This window comes from Drosophila arizonae, chromosome 3, assembly GCF_054131065.1.
Source record: "Drosophila arizonae isolate 15081-1271.41 chromosome 3, UAZ_ARI_1.0, whole genome shotgun sequence".
Taxonomy (NCBI): Eukaryota; Metazoa; Arthropoda; class Insecta; order Diptera; family Drosophilidae; genus Drosophila; species Drosophila arizonae.
The window spans coordinates 24,846,159-24,867,819 of NC_142923.1; the positions used below are offsets into that span (position 1 = coordinate 24,846,159).

Here is a 21,661-nt window from a genome sequence, read left to right on the forward strand (position 1 = left end):
GACGGGTTGCTCATTCATAGGTTTGTGCTGTGCCATAATTGCACGATTTTCTTCTTCTTTTGAGAGAAGTGTGAAAATTATGGGTTTTACCCGTCGCCTTCTTGGCACAACCCTTCAGCTTTCGTCATTCGGCACTCGGTCTTAATGATTATGTTTGTTTGCTTTATCTATGGCTTACGATCGCCCAGACTCTGAGAGAGACTCGGAGAGACCATAGAAATTTGTTTGCTAACTTTATGGCATATGCCTGAGTTATGGCATTTGACTTGGGTTTTCATATACACATCTATCCTTTTTGGGTTTTGGGGGTTGCTGCTGCTGCTGCTGTTGCTGCTTCTTCTTCATCTCTTTGCGTGCTAAATTGTGTTTTACAATCTTGTGCAAGGAGGTTCCTATCCGATTTTACTGCAGATAGCGTCAGAGTTCTTTTTCATTTCAATTTTTTCTGTTCTTTTGCTTTTTGCAATCGTTTAAAGCTTATCGCTGCACAGATCGTGAGAAGTAACACCGTTATATTTGAATGGGCGAAAGACTAAGTTACAGAACGGTAGCTTCTTATCAGAATGTTATCAGAAATTTGAATTTTCCTCTACTTAAATAAAAAATATTACATTTATAAAATATTTATTAAAGTAAAGATATTTATTTGAAAAAATAATAAAATAAGTATAAAAATAAAATAAAATGTATTCAATACCTTATATATAATGTTGACTTTAGTAAAAAAAAAAAAAAAAAAAAAAAAAAAAAAAAAAAAAGTAATACAAGATACCAAATATAATAAGTCACAAGCTAAATAACTAATAGAAAGTATAAAATAAAATAAAGATATTAAAAAAATAATATTTTCTTATATTTGAAAATAAATGATTTCTTCAACTAAAGATATTCATTTTCTTAAAATTCAATTTAAGAAATCAGACTAACTCCAAAAAAGTGAACCAAGTCTAAGTTAATTGAAACTTCCATCTTTCAATAATAATATAAAATAATAGTAAATATGAAAAATATCATAAATTTTAATTAAATAAATAAGAGTAAACTAGGATTTAAAAAAAGAAAATAAAACATTTTTATTTACAAAAAATATTCATTTATTCGGAAGCAGTTTTTAATAAAATAGAGTTGAAACTCTTGAAAGTAATAAAATGAAATCTAAGTATGATAAAACTTAAAAAGTAAATTAAATAATAGAAATAAATTAAATAATAGGCCAAAAACTAAACTTAACTCTTCTAAAATAAACTTTTAATTGTGCTCAACTCGAATTTCCTGCAACTCCCCTCTCTCTAAATAATCTTTGTAATTAAAAACGCATAAAAACTTTTCCGGCTCCAGAGCCCCACATTTCCCTCAGCTGCTTCTGCATTCATATTTGATGCCGCTTTGAGCGCAAACTTCAATACAAAACTAAACCACAATCGCACATCTGCTCGGCTCTGCTTGTGGTTGTGCCCGTGCCCGTGCTACATGTCCTGCTCCTGCGCCTTCTCCTGCTGCTGTGCCTGTGCCTGTTACCCATTCTCCAGTCTCTGTTCCCCATGGCCACAGCCAGGTGCCTGGCAATTCACAATTGTTGTTACTTTTTTGCTTTGTGCGCAGACTTAATTAGCTTTGACTGGCTGCTTTAATAAAAATATCCACTGATGTTTTCCGCACCCGCCTCCACCCGCCCCGCCATTTGGTAGACGCGTGCTCCAGCTGGAGGAGGAGAACGTGGAGGCAGAGACATTATCGGAGCGCAGGTGTGCCAATGCAAGAGCAGCGCAACGGCAGCGCTGCAGCCGCCACTCAACTGCTCCCAGCAGCACTGCAGCGCCAGCTGCCCAGAGCCAATGGCTGTCCAATCAAACCCGAGCACAGGCAACGCCAGCGCCAGCGCTAGCGCCGACGTCAGCAGCGACAACGCGACGGCTGGATGGTGGCGAATGCCCACATAATATGAGTAAAAACGGTAAAAGTATTCCAGTAGAAATGCGAGAAAGAGAGTGCGCGTGTGTGTGTTTGTGTCTGACTGGCACACGGATAGTGAACGGATAAACACCGGATAAACTGGATAAACTGGAAAGCAAGCCAATGAGAGCGCTACGGTGCGAGTCGTACAAAAACAACCACCGTTGCGGTTGTCGTGGTCGTCGCTTCGGTCAAAAGGAACTTAATGTGGTGTTCGGCTCAGCCAGAGACAGTCAACATTGCGCAGCCGTTGTGAACGGACGTCTACACCGCGCCGGGAAAAATCAACAAAAAAAAAAAAAGAAAAGAAACCTTAAGTCGAGTCACAGCCTCGACACAGAACTACGAAAAGTGTAGTGTGTATGCGTGTGTGTCTGTGTGTATGAGAATCGAACAGAAACCATTAACATTTCAAACTGTAAAGCTAATTGAACAAAACATGGTCTTGAACAATATGGCCAGTACAATGTGCCTGCCGCCTCAGTCCCAAAATCTGCCACTGCCTCTGCCTATGTCGCTGCCGCAGCCCAGTCCGGTGCCCAGTCCGCCGGCCAGCAAGTCGCGCATCCAGATCGAATGGGATATCAATGATACGATTGTGCCGACGGTCAGTGAATTCGATGACTTCAATGATTGGGCCAACGGCCACTGTCGCCTCATCTATGCCGGGCACAACGAGGACGCCAAGAAGCATGCCAGCGGCTGGGCCATGCGCAACACCAACAATCACAACGTGAACATCCTGAAGAAGAGCTGCCTGGGCGTGCTGCTGTGCAACGCCAAGTGCCGACTGCCCAATGGAGCCAGCGTGCATCTGCGTCCGGCCATCTGCGACAAGGCGCGGCGCAAGCAGCAGGGCAAACAGTGCCCCAATAGGTGAGTGCCAGACAGAGAAACATAGAGGGGGAGCTATATACTAACTGAACTTTCCTTCTTTTTTATCTTCATTCAGAAATTGCAATGGACGCCTCGAGATTCAGCCGTGCCGCGGCCACTGCGGCTATCCGGTCACCCACTTTTGGCGTCGCGCTGGCAATGCCATCTACTTCCAGGCGAAGGGCACACACGATCATGCTCGGCCCGAGGCCAAGGGCTCCACGGAGGCGCGTCGCCTGCTCGCGGGCAACAGACGCGTGCGCAGCCTGGCCGTCATCCTGGCCAGCGATGCGGCACTCAATGATAAGCTGTGCAGCCTGCGCAGCAGCAAGCGTCCAATGAAGACGCCACGCAAGCAGCGTGCCAACAACAACACCGAACTCTTGCCGCAGAACTATCAGCCAGCAGGAGCAGCAGCAGCAACCGCAACAGCAGGAGCAGCAGCAACAACAACAAGCAACCCGACAAGCTTCAATCAAACGCCGAGCAGCAGCAGCAGCTTTGTCACGCCGCAGTGGAGCACAGCGGACGGCTACTATCAGCAGGATGCGGGACTGGGCTATGGCAGCGGCATCTACGGCTACGACATGCTGCACTCGCCACTCTCCACCAACAGCTCCACGGCCAGCTACTACAATGCAGCAGAGTCGCAGCAGCAGCAGCAACAGCAGCAACAACAACATCAGCAGCAGCAACTGTTGCTGCCACAGGGCAACGCCTACGATCAGCTGACGACGACGACGACTCCTGTCGGCTACCAGGCGGGCATGAATCTATACGAGAGCTGCGACGACACCTCCAGCCTGACCAGCAGCTCCGGCTACAGCTCCGAGGACTACAGCTACTTCAATGGCTATGTGCCACAGAGCTTGGATCTGAGCGGCAGCTCCAATGCCAGCCCAGATAATTTCTATACGCCGCACTCGGAGATCTTCAGCGTGTTCGATCCGAACATCAACAGCGGCGGACCATCCACTGTGGAGCTGCTGTACGACGAGGCCACAGCCTATCAGCAGCAAACACTCCAGCAACAGCAGCAGCAGCAGCAATCCTTCTCCTACCAGCAGCAGCAGCAACATCCTACGGCGGATTACTACTACAGCAACACGGGCGTGGACAATGTATGGAATATTCAAATGGATGCAAGTGTCACAACGGCGCCATACCAAACGCCAGCTAGCCTCGAGTCAGGCATTGGCGTCTTCTGTTAATCCCCACCAGATCTCGATAGCAACTCAGTCCCCTCTCGGAAACACTCACTCAAGCGTTGTTCTAGTCTCTAGTCGAACCCACATCTCCAGCGCCCTCAGCCAGTTGTGCCCGCTCCAATGTTTTGTTGTTGCCCCACCTGCTCGCTTGTTGGTTTTTGGTTTTATTTGTATCTTTATGACGTTTAACACTTTTCATGTTTCTAGCTCCTAAGTCCATTGCGTACATTATGTTTACCCAGCTATTCCAAAGTTTTTAGCTTAAGTGCATAAGTCTATTAGTATGTTAGTTATCTAAGCGACAAACACCCACCTATTTATGAATTTTGTAATAAAAACAACAGAAACTGAAAAACAAATATTGAAAATATCTTTCATATGCTTTGATTGGGAAATCTACATTAATTTAAAATGAGAATTGCAACTGGAAATTAGACTGGTTGATCTTGAGCTCGCTCTACGTCTTGGAATTCACATGAAAGAAATAAAGTTCAAATACAAGTCTTACCTATCTATACGATATATAATGTGAAAATCACTTATTTATTGAAATAGATTCAATAGAAATATTTAAAAAATTCTTTGTTTTATCAAAGATAAATTTTCAACGTCATGTATTTCTTCCTGGATTTCTGAAGACAGGTATGAACCTATGATTAGTATGATTAGACTATCGGTCGTACCTAATGACATTTTCCTGCAGAACTCTTATGAAAAGAAATCAAGTAATATTTTTCCTATGTCTGTTTGCTTTTATACCGAATTTTAGCCAGGGATCGATGTAAATTTTAATCTTAGATTTTTCCTTTAAAGACAAAACTATAAATCTTACTTTAATCAATTTTTTCGTGAATAATATTAGACTTCTGGCATAAAAGAAATATTTGGTAACTGACTCTGACCCCGTCCGTCATACAAGTTGTACTTATAAAAAAAAGTTTTTACAACGGTAATATTCTTTTTAAGTGAATAAAAGTAAAAAAAAAAAAAGAAAAAATTATTGTGCTGATCCGATAGATTATTAAATGTTTGATCCCTACAAAAAATTCATTATTTTATTATGTAAATAATACATTATTTTGATAAATTTTGTTGCATTAAATTTTGCCTAGGAATATATTTATTTTTTATTTTATTTATATTAGATCAATTCAATATTTGTACGATCAAAACTTTAATTCGCTAAAATATGTTTTTTTTTTTTTTTTAATTTAGTAAAAATACGAATTATTTTCTTTTTTACAAAAATTTATTTTGCTAAAATGTTCTATTTTTTAACACAAATTTATTTCGTAAAAATAGAATTGTTTTTTTTTTTTTTTTTTGTTAAAATGTAAATACAAATAATATTGGGTATGATTAATTTGTATTGTTCCACCTTATAAAATATTGTTTCCAAAATTTCTTCTACTGGACGCCTTTGGTACTATTCAGAAAGCCAATTATTCACACAGATATAAAGATATGGATATAAAAATGTTGCAGAAGTTGAATGGAGAGAATTGAGTGGGTCAATTCTCTTGGTTCATGTGCTTAACATGTGTGTTCCCCAAGTTGGAGCATAACTGAGAATAGAAATCAGCAGGAACGGCGGCTTCTGCCTTTGTCGCTTCAGTGTCCGTTGTTTCAGCATCATCGCAATTTGGTCCGGTTTGAACGGGGTTGGTGGAACTATTTGGTTGGGACAAAAAACTGTGGCATATATCGTGTAAGCTGTTTCGTATGTGGTTGAATATGGTCACGTCTGGAACGGTGGCTGCCTGGGAGCGTTCGGTATTGGCTGCGAGCTTGGGTGAGGAGCTCTCCTGATCCGTTGAGGGCACCAGATAGAGATTCTCCATGCTCGAGTCGAAGTCGCATTGGGCCATCTGCTGGATCTCGGCATCTTGACTGTGGACCACCTCGTTCCAGGTATCCTGGAAATTATAGACGGCTTGATTGCTGCTGCTTCTGCACGCCTTGCTCAGGCCATCGCCAGCTGCATTGAAGGCATCGAGGGCGGCACGCTGTGCCGTGAGGAACATCATCATTCGGGCATCGAATTTGGCCACAGCCTCGTTCAGAACCGAAGCCTTCGCATCTATTGGGGATGGCGGCATAGAAGTGTCCGAGGATTCAGGAGTCGATTTCCCCGAATCTGTGGCCGAAGATACCACCAACTTTGGTCCATCCGACGAGCTGCTCGGCGAGGAAGTGGAGCTGGTCAGATGCACGTGCGAGATGTCCGACAAGACCTGAACCGAGTCGCTCTCAGGACGCTTACGCTTCATGTACTTGCGCTTAGCAGGCGATGTGCAGATCGGGCGCTTCATTGTCCCATTATTGCGGCGTCGCATCACGTTCGCCTGTTTGCGACTCTTGGTACGGGTCGACTTGCTGGACGTGTCGCTCCATGGAAACTCTGTCAACTCGGAGTCGTCGGTGGAATCCTGCATGAACTCCACCAGCTCCGCCGGGTCCATGTATATGCCCTCGATCGGTAGTGACGGCAGCAGTGGCACCGACAATGGCAACAGCTGCGTCTTACCCGATCCCTTGGCCCGAGTCTGGGAACCCTTCATCTCCGCACACTCCTTGCTGAGCAGCTCGACTATCTTGATGAACCAGGGCAACAGATCCGAGGCTCTGCCATTGCAATTCAACACCATTGGAATGGATATCTTCTGTTTCGGATTGCTCCCCTTTTTCACAGCCTTGCGGATCGCGCTCTTCTTGGGCACCGTATCGCGATTTCTCGCCATTTTCAGCTTATCAATGATATTTCAAATACTTGTATGTATATATGTAAAAAAAGTGTATAAAAAAATAACTGAATACTTTTCAGCTAAGTGTAAACCGGGTTAGGCGTTGTCGTGTTACTTTTGTCATTGCCCAAAATGAAATGAGAATTGAGATCGAGAATCCTTTCAGACAGCAAAGTTTTACAACATTCTCAACTGTTGCTGTGTATTATGCATAGATGTGGTCTATTCTTTCAGAAAGCATACTTTTCTTATATTTAAAACTATGCTGAGTGTTAAGATGTGTATTACTTAATTAGGAAAAACATTTTAATTTGAATTTGAATTTTTTTTATTGTCTGAGAATCAGTGCGGCGTAATCAGATATATTTATATTTTCAATTACAATTATATTTTAGAAATTTCAAGTATCTCATTTACATTTCATGCCTATTTCATAGGAATATCTATTTTATATATTTCGAAAATATATATTTTCTAAATTCTGAAAAATTCAAATGAATTAATTCCAATCGAATATTTCAATTTCCATCGATATCCCTACAAATTTAAATATTATTTGCTATCTAATAAAACATTCAACATTTCACTCGGCGCATCCTAATGCGAAAATGCCCATTAACAAATTGGCTGGTTCTTTGAGGCTGTTATCTGCATATTGAATTAGCTTTGGCAAATTCGCACCGCCTGCACCCCGAAATTGCTTGAAATGTGCGAATGGATCATTTACGGCGAATCTGCGCACGGCTTCGCGCGAATATTGAATTACAAAAGGCAGCGAAAGGATCAAGCAAACTGATTTGCATAAGGCTCAGCTGAGGATAACACAAATGGAACAAAGTCAGTCAACGCATTTGCATACAACTGGGTGCTTATATATATACATATATATAAATATGATTTCTTTAGGGTCTAATCAAACACAACAGGGACAAATACGCAGTGTTAGGCGCAGGAAGACAGGAAGCACACGCTGTTGTTTGATTTATGGTTGGGAAATTAACATAAAATGAAATCAAAACATTATAAATGTTTTCATTTGCACTCGAGGGTTGTCTGCCATCTGAACTTGAATTATATATGCAAATACTGAATGAAACAAAGTCATCTCGATTGCCCACCACCCCACCGCACCTCGACCACCGCCCCAACCCAGCCCGACCTCGACCCCGCCTCGTTTACAATCCGCGAATATCCTTGAAGGACGCACGCGTCGGGAGTCGCGCGCACGCTCAACATGACAACTAATGGGCGTTTTGTTTATGGCCGCAACCTCAAACCCTCATTAGGGTCGCGCTCCTGGGAAACCCTTTCGAGCGACATACGTTTTTTTCATTTTTTCTTTATTCCATTTTACTTTCAATTATTTATAATCAGCTTAGCATAAAAAAAACTATTGAAAAAATGGATTTAAAATAGTTGAGTACTTCTGACTGCTCCTTTAATTGCGCATAAAAAATCATTTAGGGATTACTGGTTTATCAAATATTAAAAAAAAAAAAATGTGTTTAGGTGTTTATATCTATATATAAAGTGGCAGCTCGAGTGGCAGTTGGACGAGTATAACATAAAAGGATATGCTCTTTACGTCAATATAACTAACTTTATTAATAAATATATATGTATTTTTACAATTTTTGCTAATATGCTTATTAAAACTTAAAATTTTGTCTAATAAAAAATTAATAAATATTTTTAAAATTTTGTATTAATATTATTAAAATATTCCTTTTTGTATGGTGTCATACAATTTTCAATAATCATACAAACTTTAAATTGAATAATAAAGTAGTAGTCTAATAAAAAACTTTAGTTTAATATATTTTAAATATTATTACGCCGACATACTTTTTTATATTTAATTATATAGTTTTTTTAAATCAGGAAAAAATAAATATTATGCAATTTAGACTCTTGAAATTGTTCAAAAGAATTAGAATAAGTTTTAAATAAAAATAATTTTAAATAAATAATAATCTAATAATAAAATAATAAAAACTACGTTGAATAATTTAACAAAATATTCTTTTTGTATATATTTCGATTGAAACTTCGGGAAATCTTAATAAACATACATAATAATACATAATAATTACCGCACGTATTATCAATTATGTCAAATATACATATATACATATATATATTCATCATTCATTAAAAAAAAAAAAAAACTGTATTTATTGGAATCAAATTTTAATACGAATTAATAATGAACTTGCATAATTCGATTTGTTTTTTGTTACCCTCTAAGTCAAATTTCGCAATAATTAAAAAAAATAAAATAAAATTAATAATAATAATTATAATTCGCAAATCCAATTCAGATTAGGGGCCTTTATCAATTCATAGTATTTTGTTCACCTCATAAAAGTTGCGAAACCCCATGCAATTCGCAATGCAATTCAAAATTTGTTATCAGTTAAACTTGCTTTTGGCTTTATATACAGAATTTAATATATTTGTGTCTCTTGAATCTCTTAGTTAGTATTTGAATATGTGATATTGATTCCCTAATCACAGCGGGTCAAGTCAAGAGGAATAAAATCTCTGCTCATAGCCTAGAAACTTAGGTTTAAGGATGGACCAGAATTAATTATTTACAAATACTAAATAGTGTAAAATATAGCACAAACATGTCATTTAATTTATATAAATAGTATTAAATAAAGTTAAAGTTAAATAAAGTAAAGAATCACAATCTAATAGGAAATAATATCTCTTTTTTTAGCAAGAAAACCTTCTTTTTCGCTCTGGGCAGCTACCACTTTGTTCCTTTGTTTTCCCGGCGATTTCCACGCTGACCCACCCCGTGACAATTTGACAATTTGAGGGACACGCATGGCACTCGGCCGCATCGCTTGGGTCAGCGCTGTGCGCATGCGTCCAGGACTCATTCAACCGCGCATTAAGCGCGCCTCATTTGCGCCGAGGCGTTTGTTCTCGTTGTGGCGAGTCCTTTTGAAGTGGGCCCGTTAAATAGTTTTGGATGAACATTTCGGCACATTGTTGTGGGTTTTTATTGTCGCAACAGTTGACGTTGAATGCGCACAGCTTTTGCCACGTATCATAAATTAAATAGTTAATCGTTTTTTTGCATTCCTGCAGCTGGATCGGCCGAGTGTTTTCTGATAGACAGGATGTGTCAAAAGCCACAGCCGAGAAGTCACACTTGAGTATTTGACACACAAAAATCAACCAAAATGATGCTGGCCTCAACGACCCTGCAAGATCAGCGGGCTGATCATGACGAACATATATCAATTAGTTAAAGTTCAATGAATATAGTGTGGATGTGGAATATAATATGGAAATATAGAAAATAAGTACACAGATGTGAGCGGTTGTATTCGAAGTATGTAACTGAATCAAGGCGAGTATAAAGCTAATTTTGCACTAGATTTTATAAATTAATTACCAAATAATCAAATATTAAGTTTTAAAGCATTAAATTGAATAGTAAAAATTGTTTTATCTTGAATTGCAAAATTTTAGTATTTATAATTGCAGTTTTACTCATATGCAATGGAATTTGAAAGACGGTTACATTTGTTTAGTTTAATGGCGCCATCTACCGCTAAGTTAAAACACACAGCTATACTGAAGCCTTTCAGTACAATTATTTCACTAAATCAAACTAGCAACATTTAAGACATTAGTCAACTTGTAAAACCAAGGACTTTGTCCGCATCTCGATAAATACGAATACAATTTTTAAACTACTATATGTACATGATTGCATACTTTCCTGCTCTCTAATTACATTTGCCAGACTGCTGCAGCCAATTGCATTTATAAAGCGCCATCTAGTTGTCATTTTTACCAATCTTGTGTTATCTACGAAATGTGGCGGCGGGTCAATTTCCGTCATCGATAGTTTCGCTTACGTTGTCGGTGCTTGCAGTGTGCAACAAGTCGGCAGAAGTTTTTTATACAATTTTTTTAGTTAATTTAATTTTCAAGTTAAAAGTGCATACGAATACTATTTATAATAACTCGTAACATTTACAACGAACTGTGCCTAGACAAATCAGTGTAAACATGTCGTCCCGAATTCTGTGTGCAATTGGTCAAATAACCCGACAACAATTGCTGCACCATAAATGCTCCAGAGGTATTTTAACAATGATAACTTTAAGTAATAATAGCTCCGTTTCGAACGATAAATGCAGATAGAAAACAATATGTGGTACATATTTATATAGAATAGAATAAAGATAAAGATCTGCATTTATAGCCTGTTTGATAGCTGAGATATTGGCAATCTGAAAATTGGACTTTGAACTTTGTACTATTGCCGTTAGAGATAGTGAAAAATGCTGGACCTGTGTATGAACATGATTTTGTGATAGCTGTGTTAACATTAATTATTCACTCCCAGTGTACCCGGCGTCAGTGCAGTTACATCGTCGCCTAATGTCCACAAATCCAGCCCCGAAGATCGCGCCGGCTGCCGCCCCCGCTGCTACCGCCTCCAATAAGCATCTGCACACGAAGGTCGTGAATGGAGTGCTCGTTATTAGGTTCGACTCGCCCGATGCCAAGGTCAACTCCCTGGGCAGCGAGGTGAGCGATGAGTTTGAGCGTGTGATTAAAGAGCTGGAGACGAATCCCTCGGTCAACTCGGCTGTGCTCATCTCAGGCAAGCCGGGCTGCTTTATAGCCGGCGCCGATATCGGCATGCTCGAGGCCTGCCAGACGGCCGAGGAGGCAACTCTCATTTCGCACGGCGCCCAGCTGATGTTTGAGCGCCTAGAGCGCAGTCGCAAGCCCGTTGTGGCCGCCATCAGCGGCGTCTGCCTGGGCGGAGGACTGGAGCTGGCGCTGGCCTGCCACTATCGCATTGCAACCAAGGATAACAAGACGAAACTGGGTCTGCCGGAGGTCATGTTGGGTCTGCTGCCCGGCGGCGGCGGCACTGTGCGCCTGCCCAAGCTAACATCCGTGCCCACTGCCCTGGATCTGGAGCTGACCGGCAAACAGGTGCGTGCTGATCGCGCCAAACGCTTGGGCATTGTTGACTTGCTCGTCGATCCCATTGGCCCCGGACTGCAGCCCGCCGAACAGAACACCATGGATTACCTGGAAAAGACGGCCATTCAAGTGGCCAACGACTTGGCCAGCGGCAAACTGCGCGTAAGATTGTTAAGATAAGATAAGATACAAGATAAAAGGCTTATTCTGGTTGTCCCCCAGGTCAATCGCGAGAAATCTGGCTTGGTCAACAAGCTGCAAGCGCTCGTCATGGACACAGACTTTGTGAAGAACAAAATCTTTGATACCGCGCGCAAGCAGGTACTGAAGGCTTCTGGAGGACTCTATCCTGCTCCCCTGAAAGTAAGCTGATTGCAAATTTGCTCGCCCCTTGCATAGATTCTCATGCTTTGCTCTGCTCTGTAGATTCTGGATGTGATTCGCACGGGCGTCGACAAGGGCACCGATGCTGGCTACGAGGCGGAGCGCAAGGGCTTTGGCGAACTCTCGGCCACACCCGAATCGAAGGGTCTGATCGCTCTCTTCCGCGGCCAGACCGAGTGCAAGAAGAATCGCTTCGGCAAGCCTCAGCGCGCCGTCAAGACTTTGGGTGTGCTGGGCGCTGGTCTCATGGGTGCCGGTATCGTGCAGGTCTCCGTGGACAAGGGCTACAATGTGGTGATGAAAGACGCGACCGATGCGGGTCTGGCACGCGGCATCGGGCAGGTGCAGAAGGGCCTGGAAACGGCTGTTAAGCGCAAGCGCATCACGGCTCTGGAACGCGACCAGACGCTGGCGCATCTGCTGCCCACACTTAACTACAACGACTTCAAGACTGCCGACATTGTGATCGAGGCTGTGTTTGAGGACATCAAAATCAAGCATCGTGTGATCAAGGAGCTGGAGGCCGTGGTGCCGGAGCACTGCGTCATTGCCACCAACACCAGCGCCATTCCCATAACAAAGATAGCTGCGGGCAGCTCACGACCCGATAAAGTGGTCGGCATGCATTATTTCTCGCCCGTGGACAAGATGCAGCTGCTGGAGATCATTACACATTCAGGCACCTCCAAGGACACCGTTGCTCAGGCTGTTGCCGTCGGCCTCAAGCAGGGCAAGGTTGTGATCACCGTGGGAGATGGACCCGGCTTCTATACCACGCGCATTTTGGCCACCATGTTGTCCGAAGCCATAAGGTGAGAGTCCATGAATCCTTCCTCTACTTAGCAAACAAAAATGTTAATCTTCTATATACCTAGACTGCTGCAAGAGGGCGTGGACGCCAAGGAATTGGATCAGTTAACTAAGAAGTTCGGCTTCCCTGTGGGCGCTGCCACATTGGCCGATGAAGTTGGCATTGATGTGGGCTCCCACATTGCCGTGGATTTGGCCAAGTCATTCGGTGAGCGCTTCAGTGGCGGCAACTTGGAAGTCATGCAGGATCTGGTCTTGGCAGGATTCTTGGGCCGCAAATCCGGCAAAGGCATTTTCCTGTACGATGGCCAGAGCAAGGGCAGCCGTCCAGTGAACACTGAAGCCCTGGAGATTGTGAAGCAGAAGTACTCGCTGGTGTCCAAGGGCGCCAATACTCCCGAGGATTTGACATTGCGCATGGTCTCGCGTTTCGTCAACGAAGCTGTGCTCTGCCTGGAAGAGAAGATCCTCGACAGCCCATTGGAAGGCGATGTGGGTGCTGTCTTCGGACTGGGCTTCCCACCATTTACAGGCGGCCCCTTCCGCTGGGTGGACCAGTACGGCGCCGGCAAGCTAGCCAGCAAAATGCAGTCCTACGCCGAGCTCTACGGTGCTCCCTTCAAGCCAGCCCAAACACTGATCGACATGGCCAAGGACCCATCCAAGAAATTCTATCCCAAGACTAACGCAGCGAAGTTGTAAGCGACGACAGCCCTAAAAACGATATTTAGCTTTAAAGTGAATTATGAATTATGAATTATATAGCGTTATTTCGAATGCATTTCTCATAATGAAATTTATGCAGCAGTTGCCAGCTGCCGCCCCATGTTGATGTTCTGAAGCTTTATAATAAAACAACTATATCATGTAATATTTTCATACATTGATTTATTTCTTTGACACGAGTTGAGGAATCTCTCGCCTTAGCCTAAACAGCAACGAATTTGTACATCAATTCTATATAGCTTAACCTAAATACGTACTATAACAAAACATCCATTTCTATATACAAAGCGGCTTATCCTATTCAATATTTCCTAGATAAACACAACAATTAGCGCTGCCACAGCCTAGAGCTGCCACAACGAAGTTCATTAATATCTACAACTAGCACATTGAGCACACGACACTTGGACACCGAACAGCGAAGGGCTGAAGAGCTGCGATGCTGACTAGGGATAGACTGTTGTTCAATTTCACAGACAATAGGATAAACCATTCTAATTTGAAGTCAGAACATTTTGTAAAACAAATTATAAATGAAAACAATTCCAGAAAAAATAATCGAGATTGAGATGCTTAAATACTTTAAAAAAATGGAAATTTATAGATTCAGAAAGGTTCTACAAGTAATCCGTTTTTAAAAAGTAAAAAAAAAAAAAAATGTTAAAAATATTGAATTTCAATCAAAATTTACGTCAAATATTCCTATACTACAAATGGTTGTTAAATTTGGCATATAAATGAGAAAATAAAAAAGTATATATAATCTATTTTTAAAATCTAATTTACAAAAAAAAAAAAAAAAAGTTTCAAATAATAAATTTAAATTATGCAAAAATTCATACAGTGAGTAACATTGATATTCTTTTTATTTTTTATTTTTAACTTCAACTAAAAACGCCTATAAAAACAATAACGCCTATAAAACAAATAAAATATTTGAAATTAAAAACGTGTAAATCGATTTTTAAAAAATAACCTTGCCGATGAGGTATATATCAATATTTGACATGCTAATAAAAATTATACATAAACAGAAAAAAGTTGAAAAATAAAAGAACCGAATATCAATGTCACTCACTGTATAAAACAATTTACAATAATTTTAAAACATATAGCTAAGTGAAATCATCGACTCAAAAAAATTATATATTGAATGAATCAAAAAGTTGAATAATAAAAAATATTGCAAAATTTGAATTGAAGGGTAAAATTAAAAAATAATTAAAAATAATTCGAATTGATATGCCTGTTGCACAATACGCATTTGTATAAGAAATGCATTTTATAAGACTCTTGGCTCTCTCAATCTGAGTAATTTCTAATGCATCTGCACTTGTCTCTTGTTTGCACTGAATTACAATCATAAATTGTTTTTGGTATTTCCTTTCATTTGCCAATTATCTCCCAGCTCCTCCCATCTTCAGCTTCTCAGCTCTCAGCATCAATTAGTTCAAGATTATCTAGCTAAACATCTAATAATTATATAGATTAAAGTGCTTATATCTTAAACTTGTATTCCCGACCCGAATTGCGGCGCTGGTATCGCCCCCCCGTGCTGTTGCCAGCTGAGCCAGCACCACTCCCGCCGCCACCACCACCAGCACCACCGGCAGCAGCAGAGCTGCCGCTGCCGCTGCCATTAGGAACAGCACCGTTCAAACGCTCCTGCGAAGGATAGCGCTCCACAACCTCGTCGATTAGTTCTAGTATGCCAATTTTTAATTTGCGTCGCTGCTGCGGCGTCAGTGCCGCAATGTCCGGCAGAATGCTGCGGAAGAACTCCATGTCCGTGTGCTCCGTTGCGCTGAGTCCGCCAAAGTAGGCGACGCCGCTGCCTGCCGCATCGCACTCGGTCTTGATGCGCTTGGCGCTGCTGGGCTCGAAGTGCGCCGCCTGCTGCTGCTGATGGTGTTGCATGTGATGATGGTGGAGCACATGGTTGTGGGCGTGCTGCAGTTGATGGTGCAGCGGTGTGGAGGATGCATCGTTGTATATCAGATCCTGCCCAGACTCCGCCAGCTGCACGTCGGGTATGAAGTTCTGTAGGCTATTCGCGCTCGCCGTCTCGCTATGCGCCGGCGAGCTGGGAGCGGCCAAAACATTGGAGCCGGGAGTGGGTGCAGCACGCTGGAGGCCCAGCGTTGCTGCTATGGCTGGATCAAATGCATCGATCGTCTCCTCATCGTCGTTCTCCGACAGTGACTGCTTCAGCTCCAGGGATCCATTGAGAGCAATATTGTTATTATTGTTGTTGTTGTTGTTGCAGTACAAATGCTCCTGCTGATGCTGATGCTGCTGCTGCTGCAGGTGCAAGTGCTGCTGCGAGAACTGATAGAGACTAGCCAAGCTCGAATTGCCATCCAACGAGTTACGCGTCGACTTGAGGAAGGGCAGCAGGAAGGCCATATGCTCGGTCAGATAATAGGGTTTGTGCTGCGGCTCCGAGCCGCTCTGCTGTTTGATATAGCGCGAGAGGCAGGCGCGCAGATTCCTCCATCGTTCCTTGCAGTGTATCACTGAGGTGGGGGTGAGATAAATAAATAAACTTATAGAATCTGATATAATGGGTATGTTAATGACAAACATACCACTCTCGCGTGTCTCTTTTGATATCAGCGCCCAGGCCTTCTCCTGGTTGTCTCTGCAAAGTCAAAAGTTGTTGAAACTATTAGAGATATCACATCACATTGATGAGTGGGGTAGATAAGAGAAGGTAGAAGGTAGGAGTAGTATTAAAAATGTATACGAATCTATTGAAATTTTAATTTTCAATTAAAGTACTTTCATCATCTATCTCATTCATCACTCAACTCTAATAACACCTGTTTCGTTACAGGTATCAGACCAGGATTTCATGAATCACATAATTTGGCATACAAATATAGAAAAGTAAGAATAAACAATATCCTATATTTTTCTTAGACTATTTATAGATTCTATTTGCTATTTGACTCTTCAGCATTAACAGATTTTATAGCTCTACTATGATGGATTCTTCCTATCTCGTGCTTTGACAACCTTATTTCCATTGACTCGAATATATTCCACCTAGTCGACATTTACGGCTCTAAGAGTTACATGACTCACGCGCCTATCTATCTGCACATCTTGGATTGGACTTATCACTATCGCCACGACTCATCAAGTAAGTACACCTATTGACTAACTATGCAATAATTGGGTATTCATCGTGACACGAGTCACGCTCTTGGCTAGCTGTCATCTTATACGATTGTTCATTATAACAAAACTTTATAATCCATTAAAATCAAATCAATTTAGTGCTGTAATTTCACGAATCACGCACCTATTTGTAAGATATTCTTCTTAATCTTAATACTAAATAAACATTATTCATCATCTTTGCCTTGTACTTAATTTACAGACTTATTCAATTACTCTAAATTCGAATGACCGACTCACTCGCCCATTGCAAAATAATTTAAAGACTACCTGCCATTTCTTAACGAATCATTCCAACTAAATTTAGAGATTCACTTACTATTAACTGATTAATCGTCTCACGCTGTCATCTCTGTCTACATATAATTTGCTACCAAATTTACTTCTCGCTCGACTTTACATCATTAACATGTCTTTAGCCAAGTTAATCAATTTGCTGACTCCAATATCAATTAATCGCCTCACGCTCCCATCGCTCACTCACCTGTTGCGATACTCCGGCACTTTCTTGTCGTACAGACAGCGATGCGTGCGCACCAAATTAACGAATCGTATGTTGAAATCCTCGTCCGCTTGCATGACACGATTTGTTGATCCTATGGCTGCTGATGTTGCAGTCGGGCTGTTGCTGCTGTACAAAGTTGCCGTTGCTGTTGCCGATGTTGCACGCTCGCTGTCCCCCTGTCGATTTTTGTTATCGTTGTTGTTGTTGCTGCTGCTGCTGTTGTAGTTGTTGTTGTTGTTGTTGTTACTGGTATTGCTGCTGGTGCTGGTGTTGTTGCTGGGCGTTGAGGTGGTCATATTCGTTCCACTCGTTGTTGTTGTTGTTGCTGTTGCTGTCTTGTTTATTGTTGCAGTCTGTTAATTACAGAATGTGCAATCAGTTTGCTGTTTAATGTTGCAATGCGCTCGCTGCTGCTGCTGTTGCTGCTGCTGTCAGGCATGCTGATAACAACAGCAACTGCAACTGTGTTGTTGTGGTTGTTGTTGTTGTTGCTAACAGTCAGAACAAGAGAAACGTTTACTCAATGCGATTGGGTGCTCTGTTTCAAAGTGCTTTTGGCTTGCATATGTATGTGTTGGTGTTGCTGCTGTCTCAGCAACAACAACAACAGCAGCAGCAGCAGACGTCAGAGAGCTTTTTGCAATTGGTATTTTGTTGCTGTTGTTGTTGCTGTTGCTGTCGTCATAACTCTGTGTATTTTGTGAAACCTAATAAAACACTGGACGCTGTTGTTGCTGTCGCTGTTGTGTTTTTCAAAGCAGTTTCGTGACATTTGTGGTCGACGACGACGACAACAACATGAGCAACATTGTTTGCTTTTCGGATTATTATAGCCACAATAACAACAATAACAACAGCCATAAAGGAAATAACAAGAATAACAGGCAATTCGGCTGTACACTCTTTTTTTTTATTATTGTAACAAATTTTTGCCATTCTTTGCGCCATACAAAAAACAGACACACACACACACACACACACATGCATCTATTTACGCTGTTTTGATAACAGCTCAGTCGGCTTTTGAGTTAATATATTCACAGCAATTCCGATTCACTCACCAAATGATCCGTTTAATGCTTCGACTGGCTGCCAGCCCCTCCCCCCTCCCACTGACTGTTATTGCAACTGCTTGTTGCGACTACCTGTTTTGATTCTAATCAACCCACTCAGCTCTGCACCGCCGCCGCACGCTCTTCCACTCTCTTTATGCTGCTCTCTCTCTCTCTCTCTCTCTCTCTCTCTCTCTCTCTCGCTCTGTCTTCATAAATCCCGCTCACTCTCACTCTCTCACACTCTGCCTGTCTGTCTGTCAGTCTCTTTTGCTCTCCGTTGCGGCTGTCGCTAAAATCTTTAACAAATTTTCCCGCCACTTTCAGCACCTTGCGCTAAGCCCACCAGTTTCGCACACAAACAACGTGCGTACAGTGGGCTGAGAGCATGAAATATATTGTCGAAAAGTGAATATGAATAATAATTAATTATACCAAAAACTAAACAAACTAACTTGATTAGCTGGCTATGCATATGCTCCTCGAGCATAGTTGTTTCTATTATCATGTATGTATATGTATATATATACATATATACTTATCATATTTACTACGAACAACTATTTTTAATCGCCGCTAATTAAATTACTTTGAATTTGTTCTGCTATAAATATGCGCGATATTTGGCCCACTGTGGCACAGTTGTTATGTTGTTTTTGTCGTCATCATTATTATCAACATTGCCAACTTCATTATCATCTGCTACGCTGCGCGCGTGTTTCTGTTCTGGCTGTTGTTGTTATCGTTGCTATTGCTATTGTTGTTCTTGTTGCTGTAGTTGTTGTTGCTGTTGACGTTGCTTTTGTTATTGCCATTGCTGCTTCTGCTGCTGTCGCTGTCGCTGTCGTATGTTCTGTATTATTCGTCATTTGTTTTTGTTGTTTTCGTTAGTTTTGTTTGTTCGCCTTTAACAGTTGCCAGCGTCGCTGACGCAGCAGCAGCAGCAGCAGCAGCCGCCGCAGCAGAGACAGAGCAGCAGCAGCGACTTTGTTGTTGTAGTTTCTGCTGCTGCTGCTGCTTGCTGTATTTTCGTTGTTGTTGTTGTTGTACCGCCTGCGCAACGGTTATTATTGTAGCGGTGCTTGTTGTTGTTGTTGTTGTTGTTATAGTATGACAAGTAGAAGAGAGGGCAGACAATAAACTAGCTGGCAATATTAATTTTGATTTGTCTATTAACATAAAATACGTACGTTAGTTGTGTACACACATTTGTGAAGACAAATAACTGTATGTATGTATGTACGTACGTAGTCGAATGTTTATTGTGTGTATTGTACATATGTACGTCTATGACTATACATACATATATGTACATATGTATGTCTATTTGTATAGCAACACAGCAACAACAACAGCAGCAGCACACAAAAAGTACAGCAACGTGCAAAACAAGAAAACACAAAAAACAACAACAACAACAGAATATTTCTAAAGCTAACAAAACACACACAAAACTTGCAGAAATACCCGGCAGCCCCTGCCACAAACCGCTGGCCCCTCTGCCCATGACAGCAGCAGCAGCAGCGAAGGCAAAGGCAATAACTTTGTTAGATAGAACAACAGCAGCAGCAGCGACAACAACAACAACAACATCAGGCATAGCATCAGCAGCAGCAGCAGCAACAAAAGGCACAAACACACACACACACATACACAACACACTGGCACACAAACAGTTACACTATGGCATATAGAATTTTTCTTGTTGGTGAATTGTTGTTGCTTATCTAGCCAAGGCATGGTTGTTGTTGTTGTTGTTATTGCTCGGGTGGTTTTTATATTATTGTTTCGAAAACATTTACGTTTCGAACATGTTGTTTATTTTACCTGTACTGTGCAATATGCGTCCGGGCCGGGCTGTTTTGAAAAACCGTTTACGCAAATACTAAATTCAAATCGCGCTTATTCTTTAAGCCAGTTCCGCCGCGCACACAAAACGGCGCCAAAAAGTGTCCGCTACGATGGCGACGATAGCAGCGCTGAAGACTGCAGCAGGGACTGCGTGTGCGACTGCGACTGCGACTGCGACTGTAACAACAACAGCGACGGACGACTGACGTAACGTACAAAAAGTTGCAATTTTAATTTCGTTTTCAGTTGTCGTATGTTTCACGTTTCAAGCGACGAAAGCGACTAAACACACTCAGATACTCGGTATCTATCAGCTACAGTAGAACACAACAGAGCAACAACAAAAACAACAGCAACAGCAGCAGCAGCAGAAGTCGAAGCAGCAGCGGCAACGATGTACAGTGGTACGCACTTAGCAGAATATGATAACAATTTTTGCCTTGATTGTTTCTTATTACTTGAAAATTAAATATATTTTTATTAATTAGTATAAAATTACATATACAAATATTTTTCATATAATAATGCTATAATCCACTTTGTGGAAATATAATAATTTAGATCAATAAAAGTATAACGTTATTTATATTCACTAATATATCGTTATTTATAGTATGTCCAAAATAATTATATTCCATATAAATTATAATACAATATTATTATTATTATTTTATATTATTATTACTAATTAATGTTTATAAATGTGTATAACCCAATATACATAAGCATAAATTCAGTATTAACTTCTTAGTATATGTAAGGCCTCCTTACTAAGAGCGAAACATATTCAAGTCTACGAATTCAATAGTTATATGAAAAAATTATGCAGTTCTTTGTTACACATTGTACCACTGTGCGACGACAACAGCAAACAGAGAACAACGCACAAAACGCTGCTCTCTTTCTCTCTCGCACACAGAGCCGAGCAACACATACACTCACACACACGAGCGGACAACAGCTGGCAACAACAAAAGTACAACTTTTTATTGTTGCTGTTGCTGGCGAACAACAAATAATACAAACAATACACACACACAGACCTCAGCATACTCACACACACACATACACTCAGTGGCAGAGACAAAACAGCAGCAGCAGCAGCAACAGAGCAACGGCAACTGCGCGCTACAAAATGCAAAGAGACAGAGACACAAAGCAGAAACGACGAAGCAAACGACGACAGAAACAACAAAAATGTGCTTCACTGTGGTCTCGGTTCCCACTAAATATAATTGAATTGCGTTAACAGCATATTGGTGAATATGTTGATCAATATTATGGGCAACTAATATGAATAACCAAAGGTGTGGTATATTAATTTTAATATGGGTATTATGTATACAGATATTTTATTAGGTATTTCAATATATGTACTTATTTCGATTTGTTATTAACAAT

At 41.2% G+C, this 21,661-nt stretch overlaps 3 protein-coding genes across 4 annotated transcripts; 2 read left to right on the forward strand and 1 right to left on the reverse strand.

Annotated features, from left to right (window-relative positions):
• The first annotated feature begins 1,362 nt into the window (after positions 1-1,362).
• On the forward strand, positions 1,363-4,404 carry gcm (glial cells missing). Its single transcript, XM_018003125.2, has 2 exons — positions 1,363-2,829; positions 2,906-4,404. Exons 1-2 carry the CDS (start codon positions 2,336-2,338, stop codon positions 4,038-4,040), a joined length of 1,629 nt encoding a protein of 542 aa, XP_017858614.2. The 5' UTR covers positions 1,363-2,335; the 3' UTR covers positions 4,041-4,404.
• Positions 4,405-10,642: 6,238 nt separating this feature from the next.
• Positions 10,643-13,814, forward strand: Mtpalpha (monolysocardiolipin acyltransferase Mtpalpha). The gene is made up of 5 exons (XM_018003121.2): positions 10,643-10,889; positions 11,157-11,911; positions 11,972-12,112; positions 12,176-12,945; positions 13,009-13,814. The coding sequence occupies exons 1-5, from the start codon at positions 10,817-10,819 to the stop codon at positions 13,643-13,645; spliced, it is 2,376 nt and encodes a 791-aa protein (XP_017858610.1). The 5' UTR covers positions 10,643-10,816; the 3' UTR covers positions 13,646-13,814.
• On the reverse strand, positions 13,812-20,571 carry brwl (brickwall). 2 transcript variants are annotated; one of them, XM_018003126.2, is made up of 4 exons: positions 20,237-20,571; positions 17,337-17,710; positions 16,258-16,310; positions 13,812-16,185 (listed from the first exon to the last, which is right to left on the reverse strand). In XM_018003126.2, exons 2-4 carry the CDS (start codon positions 17,651-17,653, stop codon positions 15,167-15,169), a joined length of 1,389 nt encoding a protein of 462 aa, XP_017858615.2. In that variant the 5' UTR covers positions 17,654-17,710; positions 20,237-20,571; the 3' UTR covers positions 13,812-15,166. The 2 variants fall into 2 exon arrangements, with proteins under 2 accessions (XP_017858615.2, XP_017858616.2); XM_018003127.2 differs by lacking the exon at positions 20,237-20,571 and adding an exon at positions 18,419-20,207.
• Between the last annotated feature and the right edge of the window lie 1,090 nt (positions 20,572-21,661).

Coding starts and splice junctions, on each gene's coding strand:
- gcm (XM_018003125.2), top strand. CDS start 2,336: ATGAGAATCGAACAGAAACCATTAACATTTCAAACTGTAAAGCTAATT. Junction 2,830..2,905: donor GGCAAACAGTGCCCCAATAG/GTGAGTGCCAGA, acceptor ATCTTCATTCAG/AAATTGCAATGGACGCCTCG.
- Mtpalpha (XM_018003121.2), top strand. CDS start 10,817: ATGTCGTCCCGAATTCTGTGTGCAATTGGTCAAATAACCCGACAACAA. Junction 10,890..11,156: donor GCACCATAAATGCTCCAGAG/GTATTTTAACAA, acceptor ATTCACTCCCAG/TGTACCCGGCGTCAGTGCAG. Junction 12,113..12,175: donor TCTATCCTGCTCCCCTGAAA/GTAAGCTGATTG, acceptor TCTGCTCTGTAG/ATTCTGGATGTGATTCGCAC.
- brwl (XM_018003126.2), bottom strand. CDS start 17,653: ATGACCACCTCAACGCCCAGCAACAACACCAGCACCAGCAGCAATACC. Junction 16,311..17,336: donor GTGCCGGAGTATCGCAACAG/GTGAGTGAGCGA, acceptor TTGACTTTGCAG/AGACAACCAGGAGAAGGCCT. Junction 16,186..16,257: donor AAAAGAGACACGCGAGAGTG/GTATGTTTGTCA, acceptor CCCCCACCTCAG/TGATACACTGCAAGGAACGA.